The sequence below is a fragment of the Xiphophorus couchianus genome, chromosome 20 (genome assembly GCF_001444195.1).
Source record: "Xiphophorus couchianus chromosome 20, X_couchianus-1.0, whole genome shotgun sequence".
NCBI lineage: Eukaryota > Metazoa > Chordata > Actinopteri > Cyprinodontiformes > Poeciliidae > Xiphophorus > Xiphophorus couchianus.
In genome coordinates, this window is record NC_040247.1 from 24,619,954 (window position 1) to 24,632,220 (window position 12,267).

At 40.4% G+C, this 12,267-nt stretch overlaps 1 protein-coding gene across 2 annotated transcripts in view; it reads right to left on the bottom strand.

Moving 5' to 3' along the window:
* Window positions 1-12,267, bottom strand: part of LOC114135878 (cadherin-4-like) — a 314,131-nt gene that overhangs the window by 64,669 nt on the left and 237,195 nt on the right. For both annotated transcript variants that reach the window (XM_028003532.1, XM_028003533.1), the window contains exon 7: window positions 8,914-9,058. In XM_028003532.1, the coding sequence (XP_027859333.1) occupies window positions 8,914-9,058 (145 nt within the window). The remainder of the gene's footprint in view (window positions 1-8,913; window positions 9,059-12,267) is intronic.

The following is a 12,267-nucleotide window of genomic DNA, read 5'->3' on the forward strand; positions in this document are numbered from 1 at the left end:
TCTCTTGTGTTGTTGTCCCTTAAATCCCTCAGCCAGCCAGAACAGATCAGATTCCTCCTATTGAATAGAAACAGTTGTTTCCTTCCACTGTCACCATATTCTTGCCCAACAGGAAGAATTGCAACAATGACCTGATGAAACAGGGGTTATACACTAAACCTGAATTTGTTGTATCATATTACAGGTTGAATTGGAATGCTACTGATTGATTTTAAATATTTTGATCTGATTAGACTAAATTAATGTTCATAAATTAAATCCCTTGGTCTTGTATAGCATCCTGAGATGACATATATTGTGAATTTGCACTATGCACTAAATAAACTGACTTGACTTGACAGTAAGTCAGACTAATAGCAGGAATTATTTAGAAAACACCCCGGTGCTTCCACGTCTGCTGTTTACACCCATCACTTCGCCTCTCCGCGCCGAAAGCAGCCGTTAATTAACCTTTCCCCCCCCAGGCCAGGCTGAGATAAAAAGGTCCGCTAAATCTCACTGGAAGTGTCGGGAGAGAGAGAAGCAGAGATGCACTCCCTCTGAACCCCCTCTTGGGAATCAAGCGGGAGCTGCTGGTTTTTGATCTACTGCTCTTATTTTTGAGAGAGATGCTCCAACCTTCTCTCAGACTCGGGCTGGATGTGGGAGGTGAGAGGGACGGAACGTCACGGCCCAGATGTTCGGAGCTCAAACGCAGCATTATCTGTATCTGTATCTGAGGCCACGTCACAATTTTAAAGGCTCGTTTTGGTGTGGCAGAGCACTGGATTTCACAGAGTGTGTATTCTTGTTCCAGCTGTGTGTTAGTATTTGTGAGTTGTAACCCATTAACATTAACAGCAGACCAACACTCCTCGTTCTTTATCTTCACATGTTCACAAAGCTAATCCTCTTAGTTTTAGACTCAGATTTTATTTATCCCTCGTTAGCAGCTAAGTTCTGAGCGAAGTAAAAACCAGATTTTTATTAGTCATGTTTATTTGTTGCCTAGCAGGGGGGAGTCCGGTGGCAGAAAACGCCAAATGGAGCGGTTTCAAACCGGTCTGTCCTGATGGTGTGATCCCATCGCTGCCTGTGGAACATCTGGTCATGTTGATAAGCGCGATCCGCTGGACTTTTCCCCTTTGATGGCGTTCTCACGGGGCCGGATATGAGAACGAGTCGTAATGCTGGACAGAACCTTTGATATCTGGGGTCTTTAGATGCTGAAATCGATACACACACGGCTCAACATATTTAGTGTGAATGACATTCATATACAGTAGAAGAGAAAATGCCGTGGATCTTTTTAGGGATCAGAAGCTACTTGTTGTTATTTGTTGTCTTTCACGTAATTAATCATCTGAAACACAAGAACGATCTTAAACACTGTTGATGTGTCTAAACATGCGGAGCAAAAATAAAATTTAATCCTTTGTTTGGTTACAGCTTTATTTTAGTATTAAAATACTAAAAATCTGTTATTTTAGAAGATGAAAAATAGAAATTTGGGTCCTGGAAAATAACAATTGTGTAATTTAAAGCAGTCGGTGTTAACCAGCGTTGTTATCGTGATCTGGTGAGACAACCGTGTGAGAGAAAAGTCTAAAAGTAGCGAAAACAGAAGGATAAATGTCGTCTATAGACGTTTGTGCTAAATGATTTAACTTGTAATAATCAGTGAAAAAAAAATCAGTTTAGAAAAAGAAGTCATAAAATTAATTAAACATATAAATCCAAACCAAATGTTTTTTTTCCTTTTGCATCTTGGCAGAGTTATTTCAAAACAGAATTTGGGTTTTTATTTTATTTTTTCCAGACACTCTGGATTTCTACTAAAACACACATACTTAGGAAAATACTGACTTTAAGATCGACGCTACACCACAGATAATCCCTAAACGATTGTAGGTTGGGCTTTTTTCACACCTTGCATGTTTTTTCTCTGATTACATAAATTTTTTGCTCGTAATACGGAAATGTGAGGTTTGTTCACACCTACGTGACGGTTGTTTTTCTTTTAAAAAGTGCTTTTAATCAGATGAACAACCCTCATCATAACACATATTCTGCTTTACTGGACATGACGATGTTTATCTTTCATTAAAAGTAAATTCACTTCAGCTTCTATGTGATAACTTCATGATCTCTGCGGCCCGGTTCTTGTTTAGTTACTATTAATAATCTAATCCATAATCCACTAAGAAAATATTAAATAAATAAAAACATAAAAACAAGGAAGCTGGTGTTTATTTCCTATTTTGCAGTTTTTAACCACTATGTACATCTATAAAAAAACAAAAACAATATAGAAATAAAATATTCTTTTGAAATCACCTACTCTTTATGCTGATTCTATAATATTTATGTTGCCTTATTACTGAATTAATGGCACATTTTTCTTATATTGTTGGAAGAATGAATTATATTGGTTTGAAACAGGTGGCTGATTTTAAACATTGAGTCGTAACACTCTCACCTGGATGAGAGCAACGTCGTTTAGCGCAACTAAGTGAATATCTTCAGAAATAAATGGAAATGTTGACACGGTAAACATGATTTCCTGCTTTTTCCTCATAATGTTTGTCTTTTTATTCTATATATCACTGGCTGTTTTGGATTAAACGCAAGCCGCGAATATTTCCTTCAGTAAATATTCCATGATATGTACGTTAACTTTGTGGCTGCCAATAACGGCGAGCAGCACTGTAAATGTAAAGCATGACTTTTAAATTAATAATGCATTTTAGTAAATGAATTGATGCCATTTGTCAATCTTTAATAATACCAGTTACACGGCAACAAATGTTTAATTTATTCTGCTTATATTTAAAAAAAACTAAGCAAAAAAAAACATCTGTTCTGTAGGCTGAATAGTAGCTGCTTTGCTTTTGTAAGTATTTGGTTATCTCCAAGTTTCAATGCACTAAATGAAAAACACGTTAGCTAAAATCAGTGGATGTAAAGGATTGAGAGCGTGTGTTTTCCTGTCCGTCTCCTATCCCCTCGGTGAACTGGTGACCCGTCCAGGACGTGCCTCGACTCTCGCCTGTTCAGCCTCCGGTGACTCTAAGCTGGATTAAATGGGCAAAGGAGTGAAGAGTTTCTTTGGTGAACAACTGGAATGGATTTCAATATTTCTCCACGCATCTTATTAAAGTATGTTGGGATTCAAAGAGAATTTCAGCGAGTCGCGATGGTGCCACGTCAAGAGCTGTTTTTACGCTACGGCTGATGTGATGACATGGAAAAGGTAGAGCTCCAGTAAGGGCTTGGATTGGGATGGGAAAAACCAGAAGTCTCATGTAGCCTGAAGGCAACACGGAGATCTCTGGTAATCTGAGACAGACCTTCTCTGAGCGGAAACACACAATACAGTCAGACAAATCACACGAGTTCGGCTTTTGTTTGTAAAACTCTCAGAGCAAATCTTACAAAAACCACAACTAACCCCAAAGAATTATTCATACAGTTTTGGACAAAGTCGTTAAGGGCCGTGTGAAATGTTGAATAATTGTGCGTTAAGAGATTAATTTGTATTCTTTGACGCTTCGGCTTCAGGCGTGAGGATGTGTGGGCCCTACTGGTGGATAATTGTGTCCAGCAGCGTTGTTGTAAACGCTTCAAGCACAACACAGGTCGCCAGAAGTGAGAGGAGGTTCAGACTGGAGAGGTTTCATGTTCTTTGAAGCCTGGATGAACGTGAACCTGTGAAGCTTTACATGCGATCCTTTGTTGCTGAAAATGTCACATTTAATGAAGAAATTCATGTCGTAATTACTAAAAAGCAGCAATATCTGCAGTGGAAAAAGAGAATTTGTACAATAATAGAAAAGAAGCAGACTACTTGATGAATAAACAATGATAGGTTAAAAAAAGGGGGAGTTGTCAATGATCCAATCAGATATTAGGATTGCACATCGTATATATATATTTTTTTAACCTCTCCAGGGGTCTTTTTGTGGGCTCTAGTGTCCCTTATATGACAGTAGGCTGACAGGAAACAGGGAAGGAGAGGGGGGAAGACATGCGGCAAATGTCGTCGGGTCTGGGAGTCGAACCTGCGACGGCCGCGTCGAGGACTCAAGGCCTCAAGGTCGCGCTAACCGCTACGCCACCACGGCACGCCCCTGCACATCACTATCATGATCAATTTTGCAGGATGATAAATTGTCCCAAAGGTTATTGCGATAAACGATACCAATGTTGTTTTGAGATGATTTTCAAGTCGCAAAATGATTATGGCCTTATAACGTAAAAAGTCATCATCAGAGATCAACAAACTTCTACTGAATATTTAACTCTGGACCCAGATTACATTTTAGATATCTAAAATAAAACAAACAAATTAACAGCAACAACAAATAGAATGAACTATTAAGTCTCTGGTAAATGGCTAGTTGAGACCAATTTGCCAGACTGAAGACTTACTGTATATCATCCAGTTTTTGGTACAAAGAAAGAGAAAAGGAAGAAACTATTAATCATGAAAATGGACATTTCTGATCCTGTTTCAATTTATCATGCAATTAATTGATTTATGGCGAGAGATGTAATAGATAATCTGTCCACCCATCAAGAGGAGCCATAAATCCTTGTTGTTGTTTTTTTTTAAAACTTGTAGACTCCATTCTATTGGGGACCAAGAGTGAAACATTTGCTACATTTCCAGCTGGTGCTGTTCATCTGTCACACTGCTCTGTATCAAACAGGGCTGTGAAGGCGCCACTGAAGGAAAACAACAGAAAAAACCTCAGAAGAAGACGCTGAGTGCAGCTTCCTTCCTTCTTCACAAAATGTAACCAAAAATCAGATTTTAGCGATTTGAGGATTTGATAAAAGACCACGAGGCATTTGTCCCGCTAGCGTCAGGCTCTTGTGTTTTGCTTGTATTTACCCAGAATTCCCTGCACTACAGTTAGCGTCCTGCTTCTGGAGCGGCCTCCGGTCCGCTTGGCATCCACATGCTGCCAGAGTTCACTTTTTTTTTTGTCCGCGTCAGAGTTCGACAACTCCTCAAATGAACCGGACTTTCTAGTTCGATTAACGCGGACCAAGCTGAGCTGAACCCTTAAACCCCAGGAAGTCTCACCAACTTCCAGTCTTCTTTGTTGGATTTTTCCAACGGTTTAGATGTGGAGTCGATTCTCTTTCAAGAAAGGAAGAGTTTAAAAAAAAAAAAACAGTCCAAGTCAGATCTAAAATTATTAATGTACTTCGGCTCGGGCTCATATCTCAGATGTGGCCGGGTTCTTTAACTGCAGGGAATGAATCAGAGCCTGAGGCTATGAAAACCAGCTACGGCATAAATCTGAGGCAATTAACTCCAGGTATAAACCAGGTGCGTTTATGGTGAGTAAAATCTTTAACTGGCAGGGGACACATTAAAGGATCAAACAGCCTAGAAAAAAAAAGGAAATGAATAAAAATAAAGTACGCCTCCTTGAGACTCAACTGGAGATGAATCACAATCACTTCTTGGTTTCTTCAGCTAAAAAGGCAATTAGGAAAACAAAAGGTGTTGTCCTTTTCTTTCTTCCTTTCTTTAATTAAAATTCAGGAGTTCAGGGAACAATGGCTGTGCAAAAAAAAAAAAGGGGGAGACAAAAGGGGCTGAACTCCTCACTTATGCTATTCTCTTTTTGACACTGCACTCACAACACCAAGCAAAGTGCGCTCCGCAAACAAACGGTACATGGCAGAGGCTGCTCAATGAAAGGGAAGAGCAACGACTCCACTCATAGCGGGATGCGTTTCTCGCTAATAAGAGCCGCCGATTTCACTCTGCTCGATACAAAACTCCTTTTGTCGTCTGCTCGTGTTTCTTAAGGCACGCAGAGAGCTTCCGATTGGAAAACAAAAGGCAGGAGCTTTTGGGATGTCTGGTTGGCCCCGCTAATTAGGAGCTCTGTAGATAGACCCACGCTCCGCTGGGTAGAAGACAAGCACACGCAACCGCACACTTGCTCATCCATTGCTCGCACATCCACAACGCGCCTATATTGTTTACAAATCCCCCCGAGATTAAACTTCGCAGGAGAACAATATCTGATCGCTACGAAGATAAACACGGGGTGTTCAGGGGGGTTTAATTGTTAGAACAATGGGTCTTTTCCTCTGTCGAGACGTGAGAAACACTTGAGCATATTCCACTCATGTCTCCCAAGTCTCGCCGCTGACCACAGAAGCCCCCCCTGCTCCCCAAGTCTAAGGGAGGAGCCGCAACGCTCTGCGGATTCTGATAACGATGCGTGCGGGAACCCCGGGGGGTCCAGGGCCCAGACATCCCAGGAAGTCGCCTTCGTCTGACGTCGCAGAAATCCTCGCGCGGGGCTTTCCGAGGGGATGACGCGATCGCATTTGTCCTGCCCATAACGGGAGGGAATCCTTGAGTAACAGGAGTTCAAGAATTAAAGCAACTTTTTCTCCCTGCAATTTGTGGTATTAATTAAATATAACTAATCCATTAAAACCTTTTAGCGACTCATAAATCAGTCTAAAGTCAGCTCCAGATGGATTATTGCATTAGTAATCCTCGGCAGAGAACAGCTTGAAACCACACAGAAGTGTTAGTCTGAGTGATTATTTTTTCATGCATTAATTTTAATGGTTTTAATATTAAATTATGACTTTCTGGCATGTAAAGGTGCTTTATGGCTCCGTGTGACTCAGACAATTAGAAATGGAGTCAAGTCGGAGTTCTCACATGAGTAAAAGCAGCGCTGCCTGCTGTTCCAAGGCGCGGCGCAACGCTGGGCATGTGCTTTGTCCACAGTAACTCAATAAAAAGGCAGAAACATCATCAATGCGCTCAAGTTTCATATGGATTCTGTCTCTGTGATTGATTCGGGACTTTTCTGGCTTTTTATGCTCAAACTGGATTGAAAACAGCACGAGCATATAATATACAGCTGGAATAAAATATTCAAGTTTTATGGAAGCATATTGAAGTGACAATCTTACAGAGGCTTCATTTGAGTTATATACGAAAAAGGCTAGTTCAGCTTAATTTGTATCTCGCTGAATTTAAAGGGCGTCCAACCAATATAATGACTTTGTGGCTTTAAATATGATTGGTAATTTTTCACATGAGCTAAAGCTAAATGATGTAGACGTCAACATTTGTTTCAAATTAGAAGTGTTGCTTTGGTTCCATTTGTATTTGCTTTCTCTAGCTGCGTTCCCAATACAAACGTGCACAAAACACTGCCAATAGTCCGCTAATGTCAATTTCACAATTGCAGTTTTTCCAATACTGTGTATATATATATATATATATATATATATATATATAAAAAAGATCACATATAAATAATTCATTCAAGTTATTAAAACACATCATACTCCTACCACTTCCTGTTGTCTTTGTCGTCTTTGCTGCCAGTAGTAACATCCGGTTGTTGATCACATGACTCCTGATGTGAAATCCATTTTTTTTTGTGATACAGCCAAAAAACCACCGCCCAAAAACACTTTTTATTACAAAATGTTTTTGTTTCTTTTAAATTGATGTGTTTCCATTAAACAAATGTATTTTCATATTCCTAATTTGTGCAATTATGTGGTCAACGGAAACGCAGCTAAGGTCGACCTGCGGCTGCGTTTTCATTGACCATGATGTGTTTACATTATTTTTAATGGGTTTTTTTAGTGTACAGACGTATTTAAGTGTGATTTTAATTGCATTTGTTATTTAATGGAACCACAGCAATTGTGAAAATGTGTTTTGTCAACAAGCTGGGAATAATTCTTAAAAGCTGCTTTGCACGCTTAGTTCTGCACCTCAGCATTTTTCATGGATTATGGTACAAAAACGACGCTATTTATTCAGTACATGTGAATAAATAGTGCGTATGGAATCTTTTTGGTGTGAATATGTGTATTGTTACACTCCTACCAATTAGTATGTAATTTAATCTCAGTGTAAAGTGAGTGAGAGAAAATTAGTGAGCAAAATAGATCCGTTTGTGTTCCGGTAATTGGATTTTCTAATCAAAAACTAGAGAGAAAATACAAAAACCAAGAAGTTATTAGATTTGTTTGGTTCTAAAAATGGTCAAATTTAGCCTGTTTCTTATTTGGTGGTAGAAAAATGAACAAAGAAAATGAAAAGACAAAAAAAAAGACAAAATCTGTGGTTTCAGAAAATTAAAACCAGACCTTTTAAATTTCCTCAGTTGAACATTTTTGACTTCTCTTTGAATTTGTACCACGCGGATAGAGCTGGTTTGTTTGAGTTGGGTAAATAAGATAAAGTGTCGGTCGGCTTCCTGATCAATCCCAATACCTTTCCTCTACGTGCCAGAACTGCAATGCAATGATTCAAATAAAAATCAAATGTGCGCATTAAAATGACCTAGTCAAAACCCTGATCAAAATTCAATTAGGAGTAACTCGAGGCAATAAGGATTACAGTCTGTATTTGCAAAAATGCTACAAAAGACTCAAAAGACAGTGAGATGGATCTACAAAGAGCCGACTTATGGAGCCTTTATACTTCTCAGATTTTTTGTTTCTTTTGTTTTGAAAGACCTGTGCCATTTTCCTTCCACATTAAGAATATTTTCTGCCGGCCTCTCAGATTAAACCCAATAAAATACATTGTCACTACATACACACAAACTGTATAAAGGCAGGTATGAGAAGTTTTACAAGCGTATAATTCAGAATTTATAGTAGAGGCAGCGTTAAGGAGAAAGCTCTCAGATTTACTGACATCTTGTGGCGAAACTGTGAAATGCAGCAAAACGTATTAGCAGGGTTAGCGACCTTTGTACGACCCTGAACCGCACTGTAAATGGCTGCTGTTGCTCAATCACAATAATGACTTAACAATTCACACCTCGGGCTGCTTGAAACAAACTGATTTATCGGTGATGTGACTTTGTTTGAGCCACAGTTTTCCACATTCGCAGAGCCGTTGAACCGTCTTACCTGGTTTGATCCCTTCAGCCACTGAGCCGTTGTAAACCTGGTTTTGAAACTCGGGCCTGTTGTCGTTCATGTCGATCACGTAGATGTACAGGTCTATCGGGTTCTCCACCTGGTTCCCGTTCATGTCCACCGCGTGGGCTCGCAGCTGGAAAACAAAAAGCGAGAGAAGAGAACCGTGAGGCGCTTGGGGCAAAGCGTCTCTTCGGGGCTCGACCGACGTGAGGCTCCGCAGGGCTCTCCAGACTGGAGCGAGCGCAACAACAAACGCAACCTTGACTTTTGTTAATTGGCAGCTGCATTTAACTGGCAGACATCCATAGGTGCCAGTGATGCAGTAGCGTCCAGCTGGCATCTTGGCATAGGGAGCAAACGACACAAAGGGGGGTTGGGGAGCAGGCGGAATAGCGAAATGTTCCAGACGCACAAACAACACTTATTCTGTTATTAGCACAGCCAGAGGCCTGAAAACATCAGAGAGGTGTTGCTGCTCAAGCTGCGTCTTCTTTTTTTGTTCGGGGAGAGTGTTTGTCTCGGTTTGTTTTGACAAAGCCAGCCATTTGGATGGATGTCTTCGTCTGATGAGCCGCTTCTTGACAATGTGTGTAGTGCGAGAACAGAGATGGAAAAGAGGGTGAGGATAAAAAGCAAAAAAAAAAGAAAAAAAGAAAGAGACAGACAGACAAGCAAAAAGTGGAGCCGGAAAAAGATGAAGGAGGTGGGAAGGAGAGAAGAGAGAGAGGAGGCTTGTGGATGTAAATGAGGGCTGGAAACACAAAGAGGCAGTGTGGGGGTGTTGACAAAAGCAATCATCATCTACAGTGGGGCGTCTTAATTTCCACCATTGCTGCAGCTTATTTTACACTCCCCACCTATCCCTGCTAATGATTGCCGACCCTACACGAAGCTCAGTAATGGCCCTGGAGCCAAACGGCCTGTGTTCCCTGTGATTAACAGACTGCTACTAATTTCTGCCTCTTCATCACACTTAAATGTTTCAGATCAAACATCTGCTGGACCTTCGTCAAAGACAAAGACCACCCAAGTCAATACAAAATTCAGTTATCGATTGATGATTTCATTTCTTACAGCTGCAGTGTGTAACTTTTATAAAATAAATGTTTTTTACACATTTGTTCAAACGGTCACCATGTGCCGACAAGGTAGTACGAGACAGATAATCTGTAAAAAAACAAAAAAACAAAAGTCCAACTCTTCTGCCTGGTGATGCTATTGACCATCTGAAGAAATGAATCGCTCCCGGTCAAAAACAACCAATCAGAGTCATGAGGCGGGTCTTAGCGCTGTCAATCATGCTCGCTAAATGTGGTAATGGCGGAGAAACAACTTACGTCTCCTGGAAAACTGTTTATCCGCAGTCATGGCGGAGACGCTACCTAGCTTGAAAGTTGATGGAAGCGTAGCAGAAAGAAAGGGTTATGAGAACTGCATACACAAGCCTGATTAACAGCGCTACGATCCGCCTCCTGGCTCTGATTGGTTGTTTCTAGTTAGCACTGGGAGAAGGCAGAAGACAGATTATCTGTCTGATCTCAAATGAAACTGTCATGACAAAGTGACAGTTTAAATAAATATGTACAAAAAAACTCTAAATGAGCCTCATTAAATGAAAAAATCAACTGAATAAAATAAAAACAGTTTCTCTCTATCCTTACAGTAATTGCTTGTCTAAATTTGAAGACACATTATTGGATGATAGAATTGCTTTTAACCATTTTAAATTGATTTCAAGGTCATCATGTTTAGCAGCAAAACTACAAACCAAATCCTGTCAAACTGCGTCTCACCTCCAGTTTGTTTTAAAAGGTACTTCAAAGGGGAAAAAAACAAAAAATGGAAAGGAGGGAAGCGGAAACCCCTTTCTCCGTAACAGCGTACATTAATCTCAGTCGGTTGCTTAAAAATTCAGACCTCCGACAGAAATGCAGTCGCAACTTGGCTTGCTAAACGGATGCGGGCTCCCGCTGCGGCCATAGCCGACACGCTGGCAGGCAAATATTTTGTCTGCACGCAGTCGAGGAGAAGCCGCCTGTCAGCGTATTTACAGGAAACCGGCATTAATTATGGGACAACATGAAAGATTGAGTGGCAAGCACCTGCTCTCTCCAAAGCACCACTAATCACCTTGGGGTTTTTTTTTCTTTCTTTTTTTGTGGCCGCCTGTCACGGATGTTTGCAACTCCTCCCAAAAACACCCAAACGAGCATCCAAACGCCCCTTCAGACACGCGGTTACGCATATCAACACGGATGCAGACGAGACGCGCGCTCTGGAAGGTGGAGCGAGCCCTCTTTAGCCCCTTAATGATCCTCAAGATGCTAGTTTTCCATTGGCTGAAGCACAGCAAACAAACGGGGAGAGGAGACCCAGCAAACAAACAAAGCCAATCTGTTTTCTCAGCTGTGAGCGCTGCATGGTGGGAATTGCGCGGCGTCTGAACGTGTGAGATGAGGCGTTTCCGTGTTTTCCTGTGTGTGTCTTGTCCACTCTCCCTGCTTTGCATTCATCTTTGTGTTTGCATCTCTGTGAGTGCTGATCTTTGTCTCCCGGGATTTATTCCTGTGAGTTTGCGCTCACAGGAATAAGTAATACCGTTACATATGCAAATATATGCTAATGTGTCATGTTATGTGTGCCGCCATACTATAGCCTGCAAAGACTTTGGAGGGATTTGGTCTGTAGTTGTGCTCCTGAACGTCATAACCTTGAAATCAGTTAAATGAAAATGGTTAGAAAACATATTGTATCATCCCATGATGTGTCTTTAAAATGAATACAAGCAATTAATGTAAGGATAGAAAGAAACTGCACTCGGGGTTTTTTGTTGTTGTTGATTTATTCACCTATCTAGGATCATTTACAAAAAATATTGATTCTATAGAAAATATAGGCATCGCATCAGATTATCACTTGCTTACAGCTAATTTCCATCTACAGTCCCAGTGGAAGATACAAAAAAGATCAATAGGCAACACAATAAACAAAAGGACATAAAAAAAAAGGATTTTAAGATGAACGAAATGCCAGATTTATCATATAATATAAAAAAGGAATCATTAGTTCTAAATAAATTAATAAATTTTCCATACTGAGAAGTTTAGAGGGGAAAAAAAGGCATATTCTGGACAGAGTTTATTTCGTGGTTTTACATGAAGGAGCTGCTCGTTTATTGATGATTGTTTTCGTAATTAGCCGTCTTATGTTAAGTGGGTGTGTGACAGTGGTGACACAGTGTGTGTTTTCTCATCTGTCTTGGACATCCAGCCGTGAAGGACTGAAACGGAATACAATTGGGCTGGTGAAAAATCAAAAATCATTCATGTCTGGACATCTTTA